Source organism: Jaculus jaculus, chromosome 15 (assembly GCF_020740685.1).
Source record: "Jaculus jaculus isolate mJacJac1 chromosome 15, mJacJac1.mat.Y.cur, whole genome shotgun sequence".
Taxonomy (NCBI): Eukaryota; Metazoa; Chordata; class Mammalia; order Rodentia; family Dipodidae; genus Jaculus; species Jaculus jaculus.
The window spans coordinates 20,883,521-20,911,388 of NC_059116.1; the positions used below are offsets into that span (position 1 = coordinate 20,883,521).

At 46.7% G+C, this 27,868-nt stretch overlaps 1 protein-coding gene across 2 annotated transcripts in view; it reads left to right on the top strand.

The window, feature by feature from the left end:
* Nucleotides 1–924: 924 nt before the first annotated feature.
* The window catches only part of Enosf1 (enolase superfamily member 1), a 49,259-nt gene continuing 22,315 nt past the window's right edge, over nt 925–27,868 (top strand). For both annotated transcript variants that reach the window (XM_045134597.1, XM_045134598.1), the window contains exons 1-8: nt 925–1,022; nt 7,266–7,374; nt 16,603–16,718; nt 19,436–19,522; nt 19,858–19,884; nt 23,087–23,159; nt 23,271–23,309; nt 24,152–24,234. In XM_045134597.1, coding sequence (XP_044990532.1) covers nt 939–1,022; nt 7,266–7,374; nt 16,603–16,718; nt 19,436–19,522; nt 19,858–19,884; nt 23,087–23,159; nt 23,271–23,309; nt 24,152–24,234 — 618 coding nt within the window. In that variant the 5' untranslated portion in view covers nt 925–938. The remainder of the gene's footprint in view (nt 1,023–7,265; nt 7,375–16,602; nt 16,719–19,435; nt 19,523–19,857; nt 19,885–23,086; nt 23,160–23,270; nt 23,310–24,151; nt 24,235–27,868) is intronic.

The window sequence follows — 27,868 nt, forward strand, 5'->3', positions numbered from 1 at the left end:
CGAAAATGATATTTTAATAACATTGTTTTATTAATTTATTTTCATTTGTTTTTTTGATAGAGAGGTAGATAGAATGGGTGTGCCAGGGCCTCTAGCCACTGTAAACAAACTCCAAACCTGCCTCAAAAATAACAAAAAAGGCCAGGAGTGGTGGCACATGCCTTTAATCCCAGAATTTGGGAGGCAGAGGTAGGATCACTGTGAGTTCAAGGCCACCCTGAGGCTACATAGTGAATTCCAGCTCTGGTAAAGGGGAAAAAAATAACTTTTTATATACATATATATAATTTATTTATTTGCAAGGAGAGAGAGTGGGAACACCAGGGCCTCTAGCCACCGCAAGCGAATTCCAGATACATGCGCTACTTTGTGCATCTGGATTTATGTGAGTATTGGAAAATCCAACACGAGTTGTTAACCTTTGCGCAGGTAAGCGACTTCACCGCTGCGCCATCTCCCCAGCCCCCAAATTAACTTTACTGCCCACTTTTGTGCCAATAAAATTAAGTGACTTCCCTAACTTCCATGCACGATTAGACAGATATCAGGTAGTGCTTTTAAGCCCTTTGGACGTGTTAAGGGTGTGATCCATGGTGGCCTCGAGTGCCCTTGCAAGCACCCTAGGCTCGCCCGCGACGGTCCGGGACGCTCGGCTCGAGGTATCCTGCTTGCACTCTGTTCAGCAAGGCCGGACACTTCCCGAGTGACCAGTCGGGGCGGTGGGAGCCATCGGGTTCAGAGGTACAACCAGCACGCCTCCTCCTCGCCCGAGGTCCCCAGCCGAGCCCCAGAGCCCGGGGGTCCAAGTCCAGGGGCGCGGCCACGCCCCGCGGCAGGCTGGCCAATCAGCGCGCGGCGCCCCGCCCCGCCCCTCGCCCGGGCCCCGCCCCTCGCCCGGGCCGCGGTGAGGCGCTCAGGGGGCGCGGGCGGGCGGCGGCATGGTGCGCGGCAGGATCTCGCGGCTCCACGTCCACGACGTGCGCTTCCCCACGTCGCTCGGGGGCCACGGCTCGGACGCCATGGTAAGCGCGGCCGGGAGGGGACCACCCTGGGACGCGTCTTGAGGGGCGACGAGCCAGAAGCTCCCCAACCTTCTCCTCTTCTTTTTTCTTTTTAAAGCTTTTGATTTAATTTATCTATTTATTTATGAGAAAGAGAGACTATGGGCGCGCCAAGGCCTCCAGCCACTGCAAACGAACTCCAGATGCGTGCGCCAACTTGTGCATCTGGCTTTTACTTGGGTCCTGGGGAATCGAACGTGGGTCCTTTGGCTTTACGGAAAGCACCTTAACCGCTAAGCCATCTCTCTAGCCCAATACTTATTTATTTATTATGAGAGAGAAAGAGGTTGAGAGATAAAGAGAGAGAGAGGGTGAGAGAAAGCATGAGCAGGCCAGGGCCTTCAGCCACTAAGACAAACTTAAAATCCGATTATGTCAAGAGAAGCTTAGAAAATGTTATTCTGTATTTCATTTCATTTTATTTATCTATTTTATTTATTTATTAGAGAGAGAAAGAGGTAGATAGAGAAAATGGGTGCGCCAGGGCCTTCAGCCACTGCAAAAGAACTCCTGAGGCGTGTGCCACCTTGTGCATCTGGCTTATGTGGGTCCTGTGGAATTGAACCAGGGTTCTTTGGCTTTGCAGGCTAGCATCTTAACTACTAAATCATCCCTCCAGCCCTTTTATTTCATTTTAAAATACATTTGTTTATTATTATTTTAAAGCTTTTATTTTTATTTATTCATTTATTAGAGAGAGAATGAGCATGTCAGGGTCTCTAGTCGCTGCAAATGAACTCCAGATGCATGAGCCACCATGTGCACCTGGCTTACATGGGACCTGGAGAATTGAACCTGGGTCCTTAGGCTTCACAGGCATGCACCTTAACTGCTAAGCCATATCTCCAGCCCCATTTATTTATTATTTAAGAGTGAAAGAGGCAGATGAGAGAAGAACAGAGAATGGGGCGCGCCAGACCCTCTAGCCACTGCAAAGGAACTCGAGACGCATGTGCTACTGTGCATCTGGCTTTATGTAGGTACTGGGGAATTGAACCTGGGTCTTTAGGCTTTGCAGGCAAACACCTTAACCACTGAGCCATCTCTCCAAACTCTCCCTTTTCTTTCTCTCTCTTTTTAATGTGTTTTCCTTTGTCTTCATTTTGCTTTTGCGACTTCCTGGGAAGGGTACGTGGGATAGTATGCAACAATGGAAGAGTTTTGTTGGTTCCCATCCCATCCAAGAGACTCTGGAACTCAGCCCTGGTGCTTCTGCACATGTTAGGGTTCTCAGGGATGGACACTGGAGCCTCCTGGAGCCCTCTGGGGCTCAGAGTTTGGAGTGCTGATCCTGACTGTGCCACAACTCCCTGTGTGACTTGAAGAAGACCTAAACCTCTCTGGGACTCTTCATCCCATCCATGCATTGAAAGTGTCACTAGTGCTGGAGAAATGGCTCAGCAGTTACGGTGTTTGCCCCCCAGACCTAACAACCTGGGCTCAATTCCCCAGTACCCAGGTAAAGCCAGATGCACAAAGTGGCATAAGCATCTGGAGTTTGTTTGCAGTGGCTAGAGACCCTGCATGCCCATCCTCTCTCTGTCTTGTCCCTCATCTCTCTCTCTCTATGCTTACAAATAAGTAAATAAAAAATATTTTGAAAAGATACTATGGTAGGCCTGGGGAGATGGCTTAGCAGTTTAAGGTGCTTGCTTGCAAAGCCTGCCAGCCCAAGTTCAGTTCCCCATCACCCATGTAAAACTGGACACACAAAAATTGATGCAATAGCCAGGTGTGGTGGCACAAACCTTTAATCCCAGCACTCGGGAGGCAGAGGTAGGAGGATCGCTGTGAGTTCGAGGCCACCCTGAGACTACATAGTGAGTTCCAGGTCAGCCTGGGCTAGAGGAAGATCCTACCCCCCCCCCCCAAAAATGGTGCAAGCATCTGTCATTGCTTTGCAGGGACAAGAGACCCTGGGACACATGTATGCATGTGCACACACACACAAATAATTAATATAAAGATATTATGATAACTGGGAGGCTGGAGGCATGGCTTAGCGGTCAAGGCATTTGTCTGCAAAGCCAGAGAATCCTGGTTTGACTCTCCAAGATCCACATAAGCCAGATGCACAAGGGGGCACATGCATCTGGAGTTCGTTTACAGCACTGGAGGCCCTGGTATGCCCATTCTCTCTCTCTTTCACCCTCTCTCCGTCCCTCCGTCTCTCTGCTTCTTTCTCCCTCTCAAATCAATCAATCAATCAATCAATCAATCAATTAATAAATATTTTAAAAAATACAATAAAGATATTATGGTAAATGATTTTTAAATTCCAGTCACAATCCTTCCGTCTTCACATTTACATGATTTTCACAACTCCAAACATCTGACTGAGTGCAATTACCTTTGCCCCTCTGAAATTTAGCAGCTAGGGCAAAATACATAATCTTTTCAAACATGATTTTATCATATGTAAAGTGGATACAACAGTAAGTACTTTGCCCTTATTCTTGTGATGCTTGGAAAAACCCTGACACAGAGATGGCCCCTACCAGACGTCGGCTGTCATTACCATAATTCACAGATGAGGTGACTGAGGCAGAGGGGACTCTGACCTGACTTTGTGAAGTGTTAAGATAGACTGATTTACTGGAGACTTGACATGGAACGTGTTTCTGGGCCAAGTGTTATGTGAACTCAGGGTGAGGAGATGTTATCTGATATCTCACATACCTGAGCGTTTCTCTTCAGGAGACAGGGTGGACATGGTGTGATACTGTTTTTTTAATTTAAATTTTTTATTGACAATTTCCATTATTGCAGACAATATCCCTCCCTCCCCCCGCTTTCCCCTTTGAAACTCCACTCTCCATCATATTCCCCGCCCCATCTCAATCAGTCTCGCTTTCATTTTGACGTCATCATCTTTTCCTCCTATTATGAGGGTCTTGTGTAGGTAGTGTCAGGCACTGTGAGGTCATGGATATCCAGGCCATTTTGTGTCTGGAGGGAGCATGTTGTAAGGAGTCCTGCCCTTCCTTTGGCTCTTACATTCTTTCCGCCACCTCTTCCGCAATGGACCCTGAGCCTTGGAAGATGTGATAGAGATATTGAGGTACTGGCAGCTTCATTCTTATCTCCTCACCCTCCAGCCTTCTGTTCAGTCACTTTGTTTTTTTCAGGTGTGTGTGGGGAGTCCTATTCTAGCCCAAGCTGACCTGGAATTCACTATGTCTCAGGGTGGCCTCGAACTCACGAACTCACGGTGCTGCCATTAAAGGCATGCGCCACCACGCCCGGCTCTGTCCGTCTCCTTCTCTAATGATTCTCTTCCATCCCACATGGTCAGAGTGTCCCACTTTTTACAGGAGCCTGCGCTTGACCAATTCCTCTCTGTCTCCCTTTGCTTTCTGCCCCTGGTCGCTTCCTTGCTCCTTTGTACCTCTTGCCTTGTCTTCCTTCCTGTTCTGAAACCCAGTTTCCCTCTCCTTAGAATTGCCTTTGTTGTTTCTCCTTCCCGCCTCCTGTGCCCTCTCCTGCCATTCATACTTCCTCTTCCCGAGCTGACACCCTTGTTTTCCTCTTTAAGGAGATCTCACCTCATGCCGTGCTCCCACTGTGATGCCACTCCAACTTCCAGGCCTACCTTTGTGCCAGTGTCTCTCGGATCCCTTTTTTTTATTCGAGGTAGGGTCTCACTCTAGCCCAGGCTGACCTGGAACTCACTATGGAGTCTCAGGGTGGCCTCAAACTCTCGGCGATCCACCTCCCTCTGCCTCCCGAGTGCTGGGATTAAAGGCGTGCGCCACCACGCCCAGTCGGATGCCATTTCTTGATTTGTCTTCTCACCTCCAGCCTGGCTCCCCTCTGGACACTTCCTAGACTTTTTCTGCCCCCATGCTAAACTCAGTCTAATAGCTCATCACAGGCTGGAGAGATGGTGTAATGGTTAAGGCATTTGCCTGCAAAGACAAAGGACCCAGGTTCGATTCCCCAGGACCCATGTAAGCCAGATGCACAAGATGGTGCATGTGTCTGGAGTTCGTTGGCAGTGTCTGGAGGCCCTAGCACATGCATTCTCCCTCTCTCTCTCTCTAATAATAATAATAATAATAATAATAATGAGATCATCACCTTTCATTCTCCCTTCCTCCCTCTCTCTTGAGTCTCCGGGATCTTGCTGCTACTCACGAAGACCTAGCAGCCTCAAATTGTGTCTTGTCCTTCTGACTCCCTGCTAAGGCTTCACTGGAGGAGCTCCCTTTCCCATTGCTTCCCTCTCCTTGTAATCCAGAAACTGCTACGGGGTCTTTATTCCTTGGAGGTTCCTTCTCCACTTTATCCTTCCATTCCCACTTCAAGAACCCATTGGTGATGCCAAACCAGAGTGGTGGGCATCAACCCCTGAATACAGACCAGCTTTCCCTTGCCTGTCTCCTTCACTGCCACTCCTACTGCCTTGGTCTGTTTGATGCTGCTATAACAAAATGCTTAAAGGTGTGTGATGTGCAGAGAAAGCCAATTTATTTAGTTAAAGAGCACAGTGTCAGCCTTTGATGTGCATGTTATGTCATGGTGGAGAAGCAGAAACAGGAAATCGATTCATATGCAAGGAGCATGTGTGTGAAAGAGGCCAAGGAGCTCAGCTACATTTTTTTTTTTTTTTTTTTTTGGTTGTTGTTGGTGTTATTTGTTTTTCAAGATAGGGTCTCACTCTAGCCCGGGCTGACCTGGAATTCGCTATGTAGTCTCAGGGTGGCCTCAAACTCATGGTGATCCTCCTACCTCTGCCTCCCAAATGCTGGGATTAAAGGTGTGCACTCAGCTACATTTCTGACAGGTTAGAGTTAGCTAATCTAGTCTTGTTTTGTTTTGAGACAAAGTCTTATAGCCCAGGCTGGACTGAAGCTCACCATGTATGAGAGAATGATCTTGGATTCCTGGTCCTCCTGCTTCTGCTTTCCAAGTGTTGGGATTACACACATTTACTACAACGCCTGGCTACTATGCCAGTCTTGAAAGACCTAACCTAGTCTCTCTCCAGAAAGACTTTAGTCCCTTCATGAAGGCCACATGAACTGTTACCCCTTTAAAGGTGCAGTCACTTCTTGGCACCATTGTATTGGGTAGCCGACTTCAACATGAATTCTGCTTTTGCAGTTTGTCAGGGGTTGTTTGTTTGCTTGCTAGGTATTGAACTCAGGGCCTTGTGCTTATAGGCAAATGTTCTACCATTGAACTCAATCCCCAACCTGAACGTGACATTAACAACATAAATAACATTGGGGTCACAAACGTACCAGCCTGTCTCTGTGATGGGGAGACAATGCCTCAGAGTACCCCTTCCCAGCCCTCTTCCACAATGTTTCCTGAGCCTTGGAGGACATGTTATAAGGCTGTTTTAGTGTTGGAACTGCTCAGCAATCTCTGATTTTTCTGCTTTGATGAGTTTTGAGTCTCCTCAGTGCCCACTGCCATCTCCTTGGAGGGGGTTCTTGCACTGTCAGTGAGGGTAGCGTTCACATTGAATCCACCGCTTCCTCTGTAATGCTTCCTGGGACCTGGCTCATGTGAGAGAGCTGTCTGTCTCATCTCATGCTAGGCCGTGGGCTTTCTTTTCTTGTCATGCTGATGGGTCTTAGGTCTCTCCAGTATTTACCGCCATCTGTAAGATGGCGTTTGTGGTATCTTCAGCAATCAGCTCTTACCGTTTAGATCACCAAGTGCCTTGACAATGGCCTGCATTGCTTGCGGGGGGTAGAGGGGGGTCCTCATGGAATTCCCTGACTAACAACAGCTCATTGGGGGGGGGGGGGTGAATCAGTGCTGGCATTGAGATTTACCAGCATCAGCCTATGGGTTTGGGGTAAAGCTTTCTCCACCCCTGCAGGGTGCTTCTGCCCAAATTACCCCTCCTTCCTCCCTACCCCGCTGTCATTAGGAGACTTTGAGCTTTTAATTAGCTAACCAAGAAGAAGGTTTCTATGGTCCTGATTCATGCGAGACATGTGACATGCCCCAGAGGAGACCGGAGAGCTCTTAGTAAACTTAGAGGTCCAATATGAAGGAACACTTGATGTACCCCAGAGGAGACAGGGGAGCTCTTGGCTCACCGAGCACTCTCCCAGCTTTTCAGGGCACATCAGGTGCTCCATCTGATTGGCGCCCTCGCATGCGCCACGATGCATTGTTTTCCTTACGTGCCTTTCTTGTTATTTCTCATGTTTGCATCTCTGGGTGGCGGGCCCCCGTCTGCAGCACACAGACCCTGACTACTCAGCTGCCTATGTTGTCATCGAGACGGACGCGCGGGATGGACTCCAGGGCTGCGGCCTCACCTTCACTCTGGGGAAGGGCACCGAAGTCGGTGAGTATCCAGAGTGCTTTTTTTGCCCCCACTAGGATTTCACCTCTGACTTTATCTTCCTCGTCTTGTACTCACACTGCTCAAAGGTGGCCAAAAAAAACAAAAACAAAAACAACAGTGCTTTGTGGTTTGTTAGCTATGCTGCTGGCAAGTGAGGGAGTGGCCACTCTCCTTTTGCAGTGGTCTTTAGACTGCTAGAAACCATTTGAATATGAGGCCATTTCTTTTTGTCAAATGATAACTACCAGGGTGGTACTCACTCACAACTATTGTAGAGCTTTGAAAACCAACGTAGGCCAGGAGCTAAGGGCAGGAGGGGCGCAGGCTTGAGCAAGAGCAGCGAGGCTGTAGTTGATTTCACAAACATTCTTCTTGAGTTACACATCGAGCGGTCTCCCTTCTATCTTCCTAAAGACAGAAGTAGAGTGACCTTTTTCAGAGCTGGACAAGATCTCCATGGTGATGTTGGACCACCTCATTCTCTTTTTCCCTTCTCTAGCTTAGGCTGACCTGGGACTCACTCTGTTGTCCAGGCTGGCCTTGAATTCAGTGTGATGCTCCGTCCTCAGCTTCCAGGGAGTTGGGATTAAAGGCGTGAGCCACCATGCTGGGCTGAAGGAAAGGAAAGCTCTAACCACCACTTGGCGATGGTGGGACCTGACTTCCCAAAGCATTTATTCTGTAGGATACAGTTGTGTGTGTGTGTGTGTGTGTCTGTGTGTACGAGCATAAGCATGTGTGTAAATGACAAGGGAACCTTTCTCAAACTGACATTGGGTACCACCAAGGTGGACAAAATTGCAGTTCCTCCCAGGCCACCCAGCAAGTCACACATATCAGTCACCCTGTAAGTTAGTCCGTCGTGCGCATGTGCTTGAGCAGTGGCTATGTATTCTGTGCCCTTCAGGGTACCGAAGAGGATTTTTTTTTTCTTCCGGTTTTTCAAGGTAGGGTTTTGCTCTAGCCCAGGCTGACCTGGAATTCACTAGTCTCAGGGTAACCTTGAACTCAGGGCAATCCTCCTATCTCTGCTTCCCATGTGCTTGGGAGTAAAGGTGTGCACCGCCATGCCTGGCTTGAGAAATCTTTTTTTTTTTTTTCTCGAAGTAGGGTCTCACTCTAGCTCAGGCTGACCTGGAATTCACTATGTAGTCTCAGGGCGGTCCTCCTACCTCTGCCTCCCAAGTGCTGGGATTAAAGGCGTGTGCTACCACGCCCAGCTGAGAAATAATTTTTAAAAGAGAAAAAGAATAGAGAGTCCCACATTTGATGAGTACACAGACTTACTGGAAAGACGGACATAGAAGGCAAACTGATAGTGCAGTGTGATGGCCATTGATTTTCCCCCCCTCAAGGTAAGGTTTCACTTTAGTTCAGGCTGACCTGGGATTCACTCTGTTGTCTCAGGCTGGCCTCGAACTCACAGTGATCCGCCCACCTCTGCCTCCCGAGTGCTGGGATTAAAGGCGTGCGCCACCACGCTCAGCTCTGAATATTTTTTTAAGTGTGTATAACTTGCGTAGACAGGAGTTCCTTTCCTTATCCAAAGGTTTGGGAAGGGCCTCGAAGCAGAGCAACAGAACTGTGCCAGACTGAGGAGGGGGCCAGATGAGGAGGCGCCTCCTCCCCACCCTCCCACCCTTCCTGTTAGCTCAAGCATTTCGGTAGATTTGGAGCTGTGTCAGCCCCTCGGCAGCTTTGACGGTGCCTGGCTGTGTGTTGAGCACTTGGTGAAGCTGCTGTCCTCGACCACGCAGCACAACCCTGGCAGGATTCTCAAGCCACCAGGCAGGACACTGGAGCCCCTTAGTTCATGTCGTGGACTCCAGTAAGACCATCAACTCATGGAATGTGAGGCAGAATTTTATTGGGGAAGAAGAGAGAACAAGAAGAAAGCTGGTGCCCCAGGTCAGCAACCCAGAGTTCAGGATCTCAGGATGCAGTCCTGATCTGCCTGGGAGTGTCAGCTTTTATTGGAAATAACCATATGATGTTTATAGTAAAAACAGGATCTGGAGTTAAACCACAAAACTGCATATGGTTAAACAAGGGTGGGGGGAAATGACAAGAAGTCACAAGGTCATATAGGTCACATAGGTGGAACTGAGGTAAGAAACATTCTATGCTATGTAATCACAAAGATACTTAGAAACAAAGAGATCCAGGGAGGTACATTGATTGCACAGAGGGATCATCCCATTCCTTTCACATTCCGTTTTCCAGTTAACAGCAGAGGGACCCTGGGGAGATGGCTTGCCATTCTCACACACAGGCTCTTAGGATGGTGTCAGTGGAGGTCTTGGGCAGGGGTCAATAAACTCTTATCTCCTTGTGACTTTAAGACTATGGCTCTTTGGTGCTAATGTTGACTTCTGTCTTTTACAGACCACAGCATGACATAATCCATTTGAACTTTAACCTTGCTACCTATTTTATTTCACATGGCCCACTGCGCCAGCCTCAGTGTTACATAGTACTCGCACCAAAGATGAAAAATTCTATTTAAAAAAATTCTAAGTCCTCTGGGCATGGTGGCACACACCTTTAATCCCAGCACTTGGGAGGTAGTAGGATCGCCATGAGTTCGAGGCCACCCTGAGACTACATAGTGAGTTCCAGGTCAGCCTGGACTAGAGTGAAATCCTACCTCGAAAAACCAAAAAAAAAAAAAAAAAAAAAAAAAATTCAATTAGCACATCCCCGTTCTCCCTGCAGTTTTTATCAACCTACTGCTTATCATTCTTTTTGGATCAAAACAAAGGGGGGGGGGTGAATAATAATGTTTTCCTCATTATTGTGAAAAGAGTGCTGTGTGTTTGCCCAAGACATAGGGAAATCAAGTTTTATGTTAATATATAGAATAGAAGATGGCTGTCATTTTGGTTGAGTGTTTTTTTTAATATTATTTAATTTTTATTTATTTATTTGAGAAAGAGAGGGAGAGAGAGAAAGATGCCAAAATTGAGAGCGAGAGAGAGAACACGGACCAGGGACTCTAGCCACTGCAAACAAACTCCAGATGTATGTGCCCCCTTGTGCATCTGACTTACGTGGGTCCTGGGGAATTGAATCTGGATTCTTTGGCTTTGCAAACAAGTGCCTTAACTGCTAAATCATTTCTCCAGCCTGAGTGTTTTTGTTTTTTTTTTTTTTGAACACATCTCATAGGAGAAAACCCTTGGGTTTAGTCATTAAAAAGCTGCCTTTAGAGCTGGGTGTGGTGGCACATGCCCTTAATCCCAGCACTCAGGAGGCAGAGGTAGGAGGATCACCGTGAGTTCAAGGCCACCCTGAGACTGCATAGTGAACTTCAAGTCAACCTGGACTAGAATGAGACCCTACCTCGAAAAAACAAACAAACAAAAAAAAAAAGTTGCCTTTAAGACCATTTTCTTTCTTTTTTTTTCCAAATGAATTTCCCATCAAACATGCAAGCCTGAATTTCCATGCTGGAGTCAGAACACCACAACCCAAGTTTCTCTGTGATACCGCAATGTTTAGTTAACTTCTTGCAGCACGCTTACATTGCACAAGGAAACTCCGCATACTGTGGATGTAGCTTGCATGCCTCTAGGGTTGCCAAAGATGAGGTCAGCCTGAGCTGTGTGAGACGCAGTCACCGTTCTGATGCAGACCGCGGGCTGCCGCAGTCAGTGAGTGACTCACAGCGCTAGTCCGAGCCGCAAGGCCAGGGTTTGCTGCAGACAATAAGACAGCACGCGGTGAGTCACGGACTCACACTCGTTAGATGTTTTTGTAAAATACAAGCACGTCAACCAACACGGAATCAGGAGGATTCTGTCTTCTTACAGTATCTGAACTGGAATGATTGTGTATTGCCAGAACCCAGAATGGCTAGTTCAGCCCTGAATGCTACACTGGTCAGCAAGTGTGCAGTCATTGGAAAGCTGTGGCCCGGCGCATCCTAAGAACATGTGGTGCTGCTTTCAAAATGTCTTTGTCAAGCCGGGCGTGGTGGCGCACGCCTTGCCTTTTATCCCAGCCCTCGGGAGGCAGAGGTAGGAGGATTCCATGAGTTCAAGGCCACCCTGAGACTCCATAGTGAATTCCAGGTCAGTCTGGGCTAGAGTGAGACCCTACCTTGGAAAAAAAAAAAAAAAAGTTTTTGTCACTGCTTCTGAGCGACAGTAAAAATGAACCCCAGCAACTATTGACCTAACGGCTACTGCAGAATCAGTGCAACACCAAACAAGCTTAGCAATTTTAAAAATAATATTAATTTAGGGCTGGAGGAATGGCTTAGTGGTTAAGGCACTTGCCTGTGAAGAGTAAGGACCCAGGTTCGATTCTCCAGGTTCCACATAAGCCAGGTGCACATGTTGGCACGTGCTTCTGGAGTCCATCTGCAGTGGCTAGAGGCCCTGGCATACCCATTCTTGCACACACTCTCTGTCTTTGTCTGTTTCTAATAAATAAATACATAAATAAATAAATATTTTTTCAAATCTTTTAAGAAAAGATTTGTTTATTTGCAAGCAGGTAGAGGAGAGAGGGAATAAAGAGTAGTGTGGGGGGGGGCGGTGTTGTAGTCAAGTTCGCATTGCAGGTAGAAATCACCCAACCAAGAGCAGCCTGTGGGAAAAACAAGGTTTATTTTGGCTTACACGCTTGAGGGGGAAGCTCCATGATGGCAGGGAAAAATGATGACATGAGCAGAGAGAGGGTGGATATCAGCCCCTGGCCAACGTAAGGTGGACCATAGCAACAGGAGACTGTGCTCAACACTGGCACGGGGAAACTGGCTCTAACATCCATAAGCCCACCTCCAAAAATACTGGTGTAACTCCTCCAGGAGGTGTTAATTCCCAAATCTCCATCAGCTGGGAACCTAGCATTCAGAACACCTATGTTTATGGGGGACACCTGAGTCAAACCACCACAGGAGGAATGCGTGCTCCAGGGTCTCATGCCATAGCAAACAAACTCCAGGTGCATGCACCACTTTGTGCATCTGTCTGTATGTAGATAATCGGAAATCAAACATGGGCCGTCAGGCTTTGCAAGCAAGTGCTGTTAACTGCTGAGCCCTCTCCAGCCCTCAGAATGTTTTAGAATGAATTAGTTGCTTTGGGGAAGTTGATGATGAGCTTATTTTAGTCAATGACACAAAAAAACTAAGTGTTTTCTAGAATAAACCAAGGGTAGAAGAATCTTTCCCATACTTCCACACACTAGACAAGTACTCCACCACTGGGCTATATCTCAGCCCCTCTTCATTTTATGCATATATGTATGTATATATGTGACAGAGAGGGAGAGAGAGAATATGGGCTCACCAGGGCCTCCTGGCCCTACAAATGAACCCCAGGCACATGCACCATTTTGCGCATCTAGTTTTATATGGGTACTGGGGAATAGAACCCACGCTACCAGGCATTACAAGCAAACACCTTTAATTACTGAGCCATCACTCCATCCACCCCCCACCTTTCATTTTCAATAATATAATGAGGGCTGGAGAGATTGCTTAGTGGTTAAAGCGCTTGCCTGTGAAGCCTAAGGACCCGTGTAAGCCAGATGCACAAGATGGTACACGCATCTGGAGTTCGTTTGCAGTGGCTGGAGGCCCTTGCGTGTTTTCTCTTTCTCTCTGTCACTCGCAAATAAATAAATAAAAATAAATTAATTAAAATAAATTTAAATAATATAATGAAATACCAAAACCGGGGCCAAGGAGGTGATTCAGTGGACAGTGTTTGCTGTGGCAGCATGAGAACCTCAGCTCGGATCTCCAGACCCCATTCAAAGCCAGACACAGGTAAGGAGCCCGCGCGCCTGTGATGCTGGCACTGCTGCGGCAAGACGGCGGTAGACGCAGGAGGAACTCCGGGAGCTCCGAGGCCAACCAGCCTGCTGTTCACAGCAATAAACAAACTGACCCTTCTCAAAGTGGACATGCAAAGTTCTCCTCTGCCTACGTACTACACATCACAAATATCAAAAATATAGCTGGGCCGGTAAAGAAAAATGAAGTTATGAAATTTGCAGAAAAATGGATGGATCTGGAAAGGATTATACTAAGTCAGGTAACCCAGGCCCAGAAAGCCAAGCGCCACATGTTCTCTCTCATATGTGGATCCTAGCTACAGATGACTGGGCTTCTGCGTGAGAAGGAAAATACTTAGTAGCAGAGGCCAGTAAATTAAAAAGGAGACATAAAGGGAAGAGAAAGGAAGGGAGGAGGGTACTTAATAGGTTGATATTGTATATATGTAAGTACAATGATTGTGATGGGGAGGTAATATGATGGAGAATGGAATTTCAAAGGAGAAAGTATGAGGGGAGGAAGAGAATTAACATGGGATTTTTTAAATAATTTTTTTATATAAATGCTAATGAAAATTTAAAAAAAAAGAAAAAAATATAGCTGGGCGTGGTGGCGCACACCTTTAATCCCAACCCTCAAGAGACAAAGGTAGGAGGATTGTCATGAGCTCAAGACCACCTTGGGGCTACACAGAGCGTTCCTGGGCAGCCTTGGCTAAAGTGAGACCATGCCTCAGGAATGAATAAATAAATAAATAAATAAATAAATAATAAATAACTGATGATAATGCTGACCCAAATTAAATTAACCTTCAAACTGCTTATGAAAAATGGAGTATAAGTTAACATGAAGTTTAGTGTCATGAAGATGGTGTTCATCTATAAGGATGATGGTTGACATAAATCATTTCATCCTTCACAGCGTATGATGTCAGTAGTGTATGATGTTGTTAATAGCGTAGCATGTTGGGAGTCAGCATTTTTCTATACTGCCCAACAATTCAAAAACTTCTTTTGTGTTTTTTTGAGGTGGGGTTTCACTCTAGTCTAGGCTGACTTGGAATTCACTGTGTAGTTTCCTAGAGGCCTCGAATTCATGGTGATCCTCCTACCTCAGCTTCCCTAGTCCTGGGATTAAAGGCATGCACCACCATGCCTGGCAAAAACATTTCTTTTTAAAAATGTATTTTTATTTATTTGAGATAGAGAGTGAGGTGTTCCAGGACCTCCTGCCACTGCAAACAGACTCCAGATGCATGTGCCATTTTGTGCATCTGGCTTTACCTGGGAACTGGGGATTAGAACATGGGCCATTAGGCTTTGGAAGCAAGTGCCTTTAACTTCTGAACCATCTCTCTAGCCCTAAAAACATTTATTTAAAACTCTATAGTCAGATGTTCTTATGCCTTTAGACTAATAAGTTAGAAAGGGTTGACTTCAAATCTGACTGTTTAGGCCTGGAGAGATGGCTTAGCGGTTAAGGCACTTGCCTGAGAAGCCTAAGGACCTAGGTTTGATTCCCCAGAACCCACATAAGCCATGGTGACGCATGCATCTGGAGTTTGTTTGCAGTAGCTAGAGGCCCTGGTGCACCCATTCTCTCCCTTCCTCTCTCTCTAATAAATAAATAAATAAATAAAGCCACGTGGTGGTGGAACACACCTTTAATCCCAGCACTTGGGAGGCAGAGGTATAAGGATCGCTGAGAGTTGGAGGCCAGTATGTGACTACATAGAGTTCCAGGTCAGCCTGGGCTAGAGTGATACCTTACCTTGAAAAGCCCAAAATAAATAAAAGTTAAAAATCTGACTGAACACTTTACAAAGTCAATGGGAAAATAATTTGGGAATGTTGTTTAAACTTGCATGTCTGTAATTTTGTTTTTCATGTGAAAACCAATTAAAATATATGCTTGGGGGCTGGAGAGATGGCTTAGCAGTTAAGCGCTTGCCTGTGAAGCCTAAGGACCCCCTGTTTGAGGCTTGATTCCCCAGGACCCACGTTAGCCAGATGCACAAGGGGGCGCACACGTCTGGAGTTCGTTTGCAGTGGCTGGAGGCCCTAGCGCGCCCATTCTCTTTCTCTCACTCTCGCTCTCAAATAAATAAATAAACAAAAAAATTAAAAAAATATATATATGCTTGGGAAATTTATCTCAGTATATGGAATCTCAGCTGTTCTGGTTGAGGGATATTAGTTAAGACAAGCATATTTAAAAATATTTATTTATTTAAGGGGGGGAGAAAGAAGCAGATAGAGTGGGACGGGGGAAAGAGAGAGGTAGATAGAGAGAATGGACATGCCAGGGCCTCCAGACACTGCGAATGAACTCCAGACGCATGTGCACCCTTGAGCATCTGGCTTATATAGGTACTGGGTAATCAAACCTGGGTCTTTAGGCTGCGCAGGCAAGCACCTCAACCACTAAGCCATCTCTCCAGCCCCAAGGCAAGCACATTTTGAAAGTAATTTTACAAAGCGTATACCTTTGGTATTTTAATTTGTCTCAAAATTTCCACATCAGGCTGGGCATGGTGTCGCATGCCTTTAATCCCAGCACTTGGGAGGCAGAGGTAGGAGGATCACTGTGAGTTCGAGTCCACCCTGAGACTACATAGTGAATTCCAGGTCAGCCTGGGTTAGAGTGAAACCCTACCTCAAAAAAACAAAAGAAAATTTCCACATCAGTTTTTGTGATTTTCATGTTGCATTGGACTATTTTTTTTTAAGTTTATTTATATGAGAGAGAGAGAGATACAGAAATAGGCAGGGAGGGAAATGGAACCAGCCTAGATGTCCCTCAACAGATGAGTGGATAATGAAGATGTGGCACATTTATACATTGGAATTCTACTCAGCGGTAAAGAAAAATGAAGTTATGAAATTTGCAGAAAAATGGATGGACCTGGAAAGTATTATACTAAGTGAGGTAACCCAGGCCCAGAAAGCCAAGCGCCACATGTTCTCTCTCATATGTGGATCCTAGCTACAGATGACTGGGCTTCTGCGTGAGAATGAAAATACTTAGTAGCAGAGGCCAGTAAGGTAAAAAGGAGACATAAAGGGTAGAGAAAGGAAGGGAGGAGGATACTTAATAGTTTGATATTGTATATATGTAATTACAATGATTGTAATGGGGAGGTAATATGATGGAGAATGGAATTTCAAATGGGAAAGTGTGGGGGTGGGGAGGGAGGGAATTACCATGGGATATATTTTATAATCATGGAAAATGTTAATAAAAAAAAAAAAGAAAAGAAAAGAAATAGGCAGGGAGAGAGAGAGAGAGAGAATGGGCACGCCAGGGCCTTCAGCCACTACAAATGGACTCCAGACCTGTGCGCCCCCTTATGTATCTGGCGTACGTGGGTCCTGGGGAATCAAACCTGGGTCCTTTGCACCACTGAGCCGTCCCTCTAGCCCGAAATTCTATTTTAATAGTTGTCTGCGCGGTGAATGCCCTTGCCCACCACGTGCTGCAGAAGGACCTCAGAGACATCGTCGGTGACTTTAGAGGTTTCTACAGGCAGCTCACCAGCGATGGGCAGCTGAGATGGGTAAGAGCGCTGCTTTGTACTGCTTACACGATTAATAGTGCTAAGGTCTGTGATGTCCTTTGATTGTAACAAGTGTGAAAACAGACATAGGCTTACAATTTTAGATTGGGACATTTCATTCGGATAAATTAAGGTTTGAGTCAACACTCTGAGGTAATTGGCTTCATTTTACAAGAGTTAAATCTGGATTCATCTGGACCCTAAGAGAGTTCAGCTCTTAGTACCACGTTGCCATCCCTCTGGATGGGAAACAAGTGGTCCAGCTACATGTGGTTGTGACTCACACCTGTTACCCCAGCGCGTAGGAGGCTGAGGCAGGAGGCTCACTATGAGTTTGAGAGTTTGAGGCCAGACTAAGCCACAGAGTAAGAACCTAAAAAGCTAAAAATAATTATAATAAATCTTATTTTCTTGTTTTTTCTTTTCTTTTTTTTTTTTTGAAGTAGGATCTCAGGGTGGCCTTGAACTCATAGTGACCCTCCTACATCTGCCTCCCAACTGCTGGGATTAAAGGCACCACACCCGGTTTAAGGTTAGTACGGAGAGAAACATAAGGAAAAACTAAGAACATGGGAGATCAATCTTGATTGTGTCGGCCAGTACCTAAACCATAAGGTCGAAGCATGAAAAACGAGTTCCAAAGAAAGGGTTGTAACAGGGCTGGAGAGATGGCTTAGCGGTTAAGCGCTTGCCTGTGAAGCCTAAGGACCCCGGTTCGAGGCTCGGTTCCCCAGGTCCCACGTTAGCCAGATGCACAAGGGGGCGCACGCATCTGGAGTTCGTTTGCAGAGGCTGGAAGCCCTGGCGCGCCCATTCTCTCTCTCTCCCTCTATCTGTCTGTCTTTCTCTCTGTGTCTGTCGCTCTCAAATAAATAAATAAAAATTAAAAAAAAAAAAAAAGAAAGAAAGGGTTCTAACAGTGAGAAAAAGCCAGTCCTCTGCACTCCTCCCGCGTCTCCTGGGTCTGTGTCTCCTTTCCGAACTCTGGTCGGTTCCCCTGCCACACAGAGGGAGGCACAAGGGAATGTATTTTCCTTATTGCCTTAGACTGTATTTTTTATTTAATTTAAAATTTATCTTACTTAATTTGAAAGAGAGAGAGAAAGAGGCAGATATATATATAGAGAGAGAGATTGAAGATGGGCGCATTAGGGCCTTCAGTTACTATAAATGAACTCCGGACGCATGCACCACCCTTGTGCATCTGGCTTATGTGGGTCCTGGGGAATTGAACCTGGGTCCTTAGGCTTTGCAGGCAAGCACCTTAACCATTAAGCCATTTTCCAGCCCATAGACTCTATTTTTGGCTTTATATAAAACAAGTTAAACTTGCCATGAAAAGGGAAGAAGTTCCCACCGGCAGAAGCTGGAACAACTTGAAAGTGGGAATAAGCCGGGCGTGGTGGCGCATGCCTTTAATCCCAGCATTCAGGGGGCAGAGATAGGAGGATCACTTTGAGTTCAATGCCACCATGAGACTACATAGTGATTTCCAGGTCAGCCTAGACTAGAGAGAGACCCTACCTCAAAAAAACCAAAAGAGAGAAAGAGAGAAATAAATGCAACATTAATGGCTTATAACCCACGGGATGACATCAGGATCCGTGAGTCTGCGCAGGTGATATACAAGCAAGGCAGTGCTCAGCATTAGCACACAGCACAACCTGACGGATACGAGACCCAGGGTGACGCTGGGAAATGGCCGCAGTGCGGTCACCAAAGCTGCAGTTCATGGAGCTTCTTCATAGAAGCTATCATTTAGGGGTTCCTTAGAAGGAAAGGGAAAGTGGACATTAAGTTAACAAAGTAATATGCCTTAATACCCCTGATAATCAATCAAAGTGGCAATGTCACATATACAGTATTTAAGCCAGATCATGGATACCACAAATCTAATCATGAAGAAAATTCCAGATCAATCCACAATGGGGGATACCAGATAAGGCAAGGCCCATCCTCTGGAAATGGCAGTGTCATTAAAACACAAGAGAATAAACATTATTCTACATCATGAGAGACCAAAGGGATATGACAAGAGCAAGATGTGGCCCTGGCTTGAATCTGAGTCAGGCCAAAATGAAGGAAATGAATGGAGAAACTGGTGCTATTTTCTTTTTTTTGGTGGGGGGGCGGGGGGCAGGTTTCAAAGTAGGGTCTTACTCTAGCCCAGGCTGATCTGGAATTCTCTTGTCTCAGGTTGGCCTTGAACTCACAGAGATCTTCCTACCCCTGCCTCCCAAGTGCTGGGATTAAAGGCATGGGCCACCACGCCTGGCCAAAAGGTGCTATTTGATTATGGGTGGTCATTTAGAGAATAGTGTCCCATCCGTATTATCTTCCCTGTCGGTGATTGTTATACTGTGGGCGTGTAGGAGGGTGTCCCCGTTTTTAGGAACTACTCAATCTTTCTGTCTGCCTCATTCTCAAATAAATAAAAGTATTTCATTGGAGTTTTGAATATTTTGTTTATTTTCAAGCGGAGTAGAGAGTGTGTGTGAGAGAGTACGGGCATACCAGGACCTAGTGCCACTGAAAATAAACTCCAGGTGCCTGTTCTACTTTGTGCATGTGGCTTTCCCTGGGTACCGGGGAATTGAACCAGAGCTGGCAGGCTTTGCAAGCCAGCGCCTTTAACTGCTGAGCTATATCTCTCCTGCCCCCAACCTAGGTATCTTTGCAGGTCTAAGACACACTGTTGCACTTTACTTCCCAACCAGATTGGTCCCGAGAAAGGCGTGGTGCACCTGGCCACAGCAGCCATCCTGAATGCCGTGTGGGACCTGTGGGCAAAGCAGGAGGGGAAGGTAATTGCCTCAAAGACACGTGCCCGGGGCACGTGCATGCGCCGTCGCTGCCAGCACTCCTCCCGACACGAAAGACGAGGTACTGCATGTCCAAAAGCGAGCAGCGAGACAATGTGATGTCTTTGTGCCCTGAAAGGTATTAGCAGATGGAAATCCATAGGCATGGGTTAGCAAGGACCCAGGGAGAGGGGAGGGACAGTCAAGATGAAGAGCCAGTCATGGGAGGAGCAGGAGGAGGCATGGGGTGGCAGTGAACCACTGTGTATTCACATCAGGACAGAGCTGGGCATTTTGCTTAGATGTTTCACAAATCTTTTTTTTTTCCCCCCATCAAGCCTCTATGGAAGTTGCTTGTGGACATGGTAAGTACATTTCCTTCTGTTACAGTTTGTTCCTTCTGACAACCAGTAAATGTATCCAGGACCAGTCTCTTGATCACTGATGATAACAAATGTACAATACAGTACTTTATTTTCTTTCCTTTTTTTTTTTTTTCTTTAGTTTTTTGAAGTAGGGTAATTCTCGTAACCCAGACTGACCCGGAATTCACTGTGTAGTCTCAGGGTAGCCTTGAACTCACAGCCATCTTCCTACCTCTGCCTTCTGAGTGCTGGGATAAAAAACATGCGCCACCATGCCCGGCTAAAATAAATACTTTTTTAAATATTTTTTGTTCATTTTTTATTTATTTATTTGAGAGCGACAGACACAGAGAGAAAGACAGATAGAGGGAGAGAGAGAGAACGGGCGCGCCAGGGCTTCCAGCCACTGCAAACGAACTCCAGACGCATGTGCCCCCTTGTGCATCTGGCTAACGTGGGACCTGGGGAATCGAGCCTCGAACCAGGGTCCTTAGGCTTCACAGGCAAGCACTTAACCGCTAAGCCATCTCTCCAGCCCAAAATTTTTAAAAAGAAAATGAAGCCGGGCGTGGTGGCGCACGCCTTTCATCCCAGCACTTGGGAGGCATAGGTAGGAGAGCCGCCATGAGTTCAAGGCTACTCAGACTACACAGTGGATTCCAGGTCAGTCTGGGCTAGGCTGAGGCCCTACCTTGAACCCCCCCCCCAAAAAAAATTGTTTGTTTTATTTCTTTATCTATTTGTTGATTGATTGATTAATTGATTTTGCCACGCTGTGAATGAACTCAGGGCCTTGCGGGTTAAACATGTAAGTTTCGGGAGTGACCGAGACCACGGAGACCACTCTGAGGCAAAGATGGAAGCTATTATTTGGGAAAAGCACAAGTTGCCAGGACTGACTCAAGAGCGGAGCAGTCAGCTTTGAGATTAGGATAGTGCCCTATATAGAGTTCTTCAGTTGGAGGAAGGTGAGGAAGGGAAGGGACTCCTTTGTTCTTTACATTAGCCATAGGGTGTGAGACCAGAAGTGACCAGGTGAGAGATCAGGGGGCTGAAACCTAGACCTGGGGCATTGTTAGGCAAGGAAGGGATAATGGCTGGGCAGTTCCTTGAGGAATGTGGATGACCCACTTCCTTATGTCTCTGTGGCCATCCTCCTGTCTTTGGTAACTCCATTTTGGGAAGCCCATCTTGAGCTAGTAAAGCAAGCATGCTCTGATGTCTGTTTTTACCTCATGATAGCTGTGCTCATGCAGGCAAAGGCGGTAAGGATGGGAGGTAGTGAGTTCGGGTCCTGGCTCCCCCCTCCCCCAGGGTCTATAGCACGGGATGCAAATTCCCTGAAACATCTTGCTTGAAAACATGGACCACTAGGATCCTCATAGAATTATTTTAAGATCAAAGGAGAAAAGAACTCCATAAACATTACAAAGCCACATGTTATGACTAAGACATCCCGTGGCCTCTTTCACTCCAAAAGCAAGCTCAGGTCATGACAGTCTTCACTGTGTGGTTCCAGCAAGGCACACAGCTTAACACTGATTCTAAAAACACCCACTTGGCTGTGTTCTTTCTCCTTGACCTATTTATAGTAGGAATGAGCATCTGGCTGCTAAGGAGAGTGAAAAAGAAAAGAAAATCTTGCCAGGCATGGTGGCTCATGCCTTTAATCCCAGCACTTGGGAGGCAGAGGTAGGAGGATCGTCTTGAGTTCAAGGCCACCCTGAGACTATGAATTCCACCTGTGCTAGAGTGAGACCCTACCACAAAAAGCCAAAAAAAAAAACCGAAAGAAAATCTCCGGGTGAGTTTGAGTTATAGGGGAGTGAACTTCAGACCTAGGCAGATCTGGCTTTGAATGCAGTCTTCACTGCCTCACAGCTGAGCGACCTTGAGCACGTTGCTTACACACTCTGAGCCGCAGCTTGCCTGGCCAATGCCTGGGGCCCCACAGATGAAGGCCCTGCTGTTGTTTGGAAGAAAACGCAAAGAACTGAAGCCAGGAAGCTCGTATGTCTTCTCTGGTGCAGGTGGAGGATGGAGCGCATGTGGCTGTTTGAAGGGAAGCATTTGGAAAGGCCATCATCTCACAGCCTTGGGGTTGATGGTCACCAGAAGGGTTTGAAGCCAATAGAAAAGACCTGGGCTCTCTCCCCTGAGGACTTTGCATCTTTTGGGTCACATTTCCAATCTCAATCCCATTTCTCTCAAAAGAAGCAAAGTCTCAGGCTGAAGGGATGGCTTAAGCACTTATAATGTGCTTGCTTGTAAAGCCGAAGGACCCAGCCAGGTTCGATTCCCCTGGACAAGCATAAGCCAGATGCACAAGGTGGTGCATGTGTCTGGAGTTCGTTTGCAGTGGCTGGAGGCCCTGGCGCACCCATTCTCTCTCCCAAATATAAATGAATATATATATATATCCTCAACCTGCACCATATACATAAAAAATATATTTATTTTATTTATTTATTATTTTTTTTTTTTTTTGTTTTTCGAGGTAGGGTCTCACTCTGGTCCAGGCTGACCTGGAATTAACTCTGTCATCTCAGGGTGGCCTCAAACTCATGGCAATCCTCCTACCTCTGCCTCCCAAGTGCTGGGATTCAAGGCGTGCGCCACCACGCCTGGCTATAAAATATATTTTTAAAAAAGCAGAGTTTCCAGGGTGAATAAGCTTCTAAGAATTTTCAGGGCATGAGATTCTGAGGGTTCCTCAGGGGCAGCGGTGAGCCTCGGAGGGACTTTACACCAAGGAATAGCAGAACCAGACGCTCTCACACAAACCCCAAGGGCCCCTTCACTTCTGTGGCTTATTGCGAGTCACTGTGATCAGTCTCTGGGCATGGGGTGAGGCAACGGTATGAAGGCCAGCCATCACATTCAGAGCAGGGGACAGTGGTGACAGGGCAGTGTCAGCATTGCCCAGGAAGGCCAGTGCATGTTCCTATCCCGTCCTTCTTGTCAGTTACCCTGCTGTCCAGGAGAGGAGGCCATGAGGGAGGGGCTGAGGGCTCCTTGGGGGCAACAGCAAGCCTCTTCAGAAGGACTCCACACCCGAGGGAAGACAGGACCAGACCCTCAAACAAATCCCAGAGGCCCCTTCCAGGAAAGGGTGACCCCACATGTCAGTGTCAATGGCTTCTTACACGAATAATGCGCCTACAAATTGATCCAGGCCGTTCCCCTCCTGTCTCGCCACCAGGATGCACGGACGCTATTATCCTGCATCGATTTCAGGTACATCACCGATGTCTTGACGGAGGAGGAGGCATATGGTGAGTCCGGAAATGGAAGCGTCCTGGGGCTCACTGAGGTGTGCACGCAATAGTTGGAGGCTCTGTTGATGGAAGGACTGAGCGATGCTCTTTTATTTTTATTTTTTTCAGAAATACTTCAGAAAGGTCAAGTTGGCAAAAAAGAAAGAGGTGGGTTGTGTGAAAATTTCCTCATGTTTGTGTTATTTATGGGTGTTGACTTCTTTTTAAAAAATATTTTATTTATTTATTTTAATTTTATTTATTTATTTGAGAAAGGGAAAGAGGAAGAGAGAGAGAGAAAATGGGCGTGCCAGGGCCTCCAGCTACTGCAAACGGACTCCAGATACATGTACCATCTTGTGCATCTGGTTTAAGTGGGTCCTGGGGAACGGAATTGAGGTCCTTTGGCTTTGCAGGCAAACCCCTTAACTGCTAAGCCATCTTTCCAGCTCTAATATTTTATTTATTATTTGAGAGAGAGAGAATTAATATGAGCACGTCGGGACCTCCAGCCACTGCAAATGAACTCCAGATGCACGCACCACCTTGTGCGTCTGGCTTATGTGGGTCCTGGGGAATCAAACCTGGGTCCTTAGGCTTTTCAGGCAAGTGTTTGAACCACTAAGCTGTTTCTCCAGCCCTGGATGTTGACTTCTGAGCAGCCCTGTTCTCTAGAGGTGCTCATGCTTCTTGCTCCCAGGTGTCCTGCACCAAACAGTAGACCCTCAGTCCTATAGGTGGGTCTAGGTGAAGAAGCCACATTGGGACTTGGTGTAGTCACTGTCCACAAAAGGTTTGGCTTTAGTCGCACGGTGAGGTGGGGGCGTCTTGGGGAGTGGGCCATTCGGGGAATATACTCACCACCCGGGCTTGACACCTCCAGGAGGCGTGTGTGCCAGTCACCTAGGAGGACACCTGGATTCTCTGTAGGCAACAGTTTAGCTCCCATTAATTCAGATTCTGAACGTCCGTGCCAAGTTCCATACGTCGACGAGCGTTTTGTTTTCCAGAAGAGCAAATGCTGATGCACGGCTACCCTGCCTACACCACGTCGTGTGCCTGGCTGGGATACTCTGACAGCACGCTGAAGCAGGTAGGCTTTCTCACCCGGTTTTGCAGACAGGCCAAAGGAAGAGAAAAGCAAACATTGGCTTTTCCTTCGCTGCCCTCTGCTGCCTCCAGACTTCACTTGCGATGTCAGGAGTGTAGGATGTTCCCCAGCCAACCAGCTCTCTGGTCTCCTGGGCTACCAGTTGTGTGTCCTGAAGCTCAGTTCTGACACTGCCTGGAGTTAGAGACACCCACAGAGAAACGGCCCACTTCACCTGCCAATCCTGCAAGTCCAGACCCGAAGCTCCTGGCCAACACACGCTGGGAACACAGGTTGACATCCCACTGCCTTGAGTTTTGTCGTTCACTGGCGTGGGCCTCGGGACACTAATCCCATGTTACTAATCCCAGTCCATTATGAAGACATGTAGCCTGGGAATCCCCAGGCAGAGCGTATGTACAGAGCAAGTGTGTGCTTGGGTGTGTAGAGCTTACGTGCGTCTCTTGGGTGTGCCCGGGTACTGCATGTTCACCAGGCCTAAAGCTCTTTAGACTTTGGCCTTCCTTCAGTGTGGTGTATGGGGGGTCTCTTGTGTGGGTTTTTTGTGGAGCATGTGTGTAGACTATATCTGTATGCTATGTGCACATGTGTGTGCATGTGGCGGCCACAGGAGAACATTGAATTTCCTCTTTCATCACTCACTTACCCAGAAATTTCTTTGGGACAAGGTCTCTCCTCAACCCAAAGCTGTTGTCAGTCAGCAAGCCCCAGAGATTCTCCAGTCCCTCCGTGCCCCCACTGAGCTTATAGAAATGCATGGCCAGAACCACCTTTTTTTGTTGTTTGTTTGTTTGTTTCTGTTTTGTTTTTTGAGAGAGGGTCTCACTCTAGCTCAGGCTGACTTGGAATTCACTATGTAGTTTCAGGGTGGGCTTGAATTCATGGCGATTCTCCTACTTCTCCTAAGAGCTGGGATTAAAGGCGTGCCTGCCTACCTTTTCACCTGGGGTCAGGAGAGTCAGACTTGGTTTGCAGCCCACGAGACCCTCATGCTTAAGCGGCATGCGCTGTTCACTGCTTAGTCATCTCCCAACCCTCCTTCAGGGTTTTCCACAGCGGATTTATTATTAGCCATGTTGATTACATGTTGGCTGTTGTTAATTGGCTCAACTGTCCGCCTTTCCTCCCTTTGCTAGAGGTCTCAGGGCTTAACGTTCCAACCCCTTAGTCATGGCTTGGTCTTCTGGTGGCCAGCTGAGAAGACACTTTCTCTAGAGGCATTTTATTGATAAACAAAAGGCACTTCACTCGGGAGGCAGAGGTAGGAGGATCGCCATGAGTTCAAGGCCAGCCTGAGACTACAGAGTGAAATCCAGGTCAGCTTGGGCTAGAGTGAAAGTAAAATCCTACCTTGAAAAACCAAAAATAATAAATAAATAAATAAATAAATAAATAAAAGGAATTCATCACTCAGGAGATTCCAAGAGTTTTTTTTTTTTTCAATTTTTTCAAGGTAGGGTTTCACTCTAGCCCAGGCTGACCTGGAATTCACTCTGTAGTTTCAGGCTGGCCTCAAACTCAGGGCAGTCCTCCTACCGCTGCCTACCAAGTGCTGGGATTAAAGGTGTGCGCCACCACACCTGACTCCCCAGAGTTTTATTAGGCTATTAGGACCTGTGGGCTAGGAAAGGCGGAGTGGGGTACGGGCAGAAACCAGGTCTGTGATCTTGTGTCACACAGGCTTTCTGGGAGAGATTCACAACTTTCTCACTAATCTTTTTCTATCCTTCTGGATCCAAGGCCTTATACACAAGCTAAAGGAAAGCTGTTGTCACTGCTGATTTAGTGAGTCCCGTTTTGAGCTCTAGAAGGTGACAGGCTAGATTTGATTCCAGGCAGCCCTATCCCTGTAACATTGTGCAAGTCACCAAGCCATGCCAAGCCTCCGTTTCCCCTCTGTGAAGAAGAAAAGTAATACTCCATCTCTCACGGGGCTGTTTCGAGGGTTCAGATGGCAGCTGCAGGTTGTCACACCACAGCCAGCGCCTGGCATGCAGCCAGCACATGGCTCATTTATGACTCTTTCTTATCATGTGGCATATTTTTTAACCTACACCTCACATGTGCTAGGCAAACACTCTTCCATGAGGCCCCTGTTTCTTCTTTAAAATATGTATTATTTATTTATTTATTTATTTATTATTAGAGAGCCTCTAGCTACTGCAAACGAACTCCAGATGCATGCCCTGCCTCATGCACCTGGCTTTACATGGGTGTACTAGGGAATCAAATCTAGGTCCTTTGGCTTTGCCAGGAAATGCCTTAAAACAAGCCATTTTTCCAGCTCTTTCTCATTCCCTTTAAACACACACACACACACACACACACACACACACACACACACACACACACTTGAGAGAGAAAGAGGTAGGGAGAGAATGGGCGCGCCAGGGCCTCCAGCCACTGCAAACAAACTCCAGATGTATGCGCCACCTTGTGTATCTGGCTTATGTGGGTCCTGGGGTACTGAACCAGGGGCCTTTGTCTTTGCAGGCAAACACTTTAACCATTAAGTCAACTTCTCTAGCTTTTATCTTTTTTTTTTAAGTGAAGTTTTTTGTTTGTTTGTTTATTTTTCTTTATTTATTTGAGAGTGACAGAAAGAGGCAGAGAGAGAGAAAATGGGCGCGCCAGGGCCTCCAGCCACTGCAAACGAACTCCAGACATGTGTGCCCCCTTGTTCTTCTGGCTAACGTGGGTACTTGAGGAATCGAGCCTCAAACCGGGGTCCTTAGGCTTCACAGGCAAGCACTTTAACCGCTAAGCCATCTTTCCAGCCCGAGCCCTTATCTTTTTTAAAAAAAATATTATATATATATTATTTATTTATTTGAGAGAGAAAGAGGTAGAGAGAGAGAGAGAGAGAAAAAAAAAAAAACCTTTCTTATATTTACCTAAAGCCACAATAGAGGAGACACAAAGAGGTGGAAGCTGTCTTCTGTTTCTTGCTCTCATGTCCATTAGTTCTGTGGATGGCACAAAAAATCCTACCTTTAAAAAGAGTAGAGAAGGGAGCTGTAGAGATGGCTTAGTGGTTAAGGCATTTGCTTGCAAAGCCAAAGGACCCAGGTTCGACTCCCTAGATCCCATGTAAGCCAGATGCACAAGGTGGCGCACACATCTGGAGTTTGTTTGCAGTGGCTGGAAGCCCTGGTACATCCATTCTGTCCCTTTCTCTTTCTCTGCCTCATTCTCTCTGTCAAATAAGTAAATCAATAAAATGTTTTAAAAAAAATAGAGAAGCCAGGTGTGGTGACACACGTCTTTAATGTTTTTTTTTTTTATTTATTTTTATTTATTTATTTTATTTGAGAGCGACAGACACAGAGAGAAAGACAGATAGAGGGAGAGAGAGAGAATGGGCGCGCCAGGGCTTCCAGCCTCTGCAAACGAACTCCAGACGTGTGCGCCCCCTTGTGCATCTGGCTAACGTGGGACCTGGGGAACCGAGCCTCGAACCGGTGTCCTTAGGCTTCACAGGCAAGCGCTTAACCGCTAAGCCATCTCTCCAGCCCGTGACACACGTCTTTAATCCCAACACTCAGGAAGCAGAGGATTGCCATGAGTTCGAGGCCACCCTGAGACTACATAGTGAATTCCAGGTCAGCCTGGACTA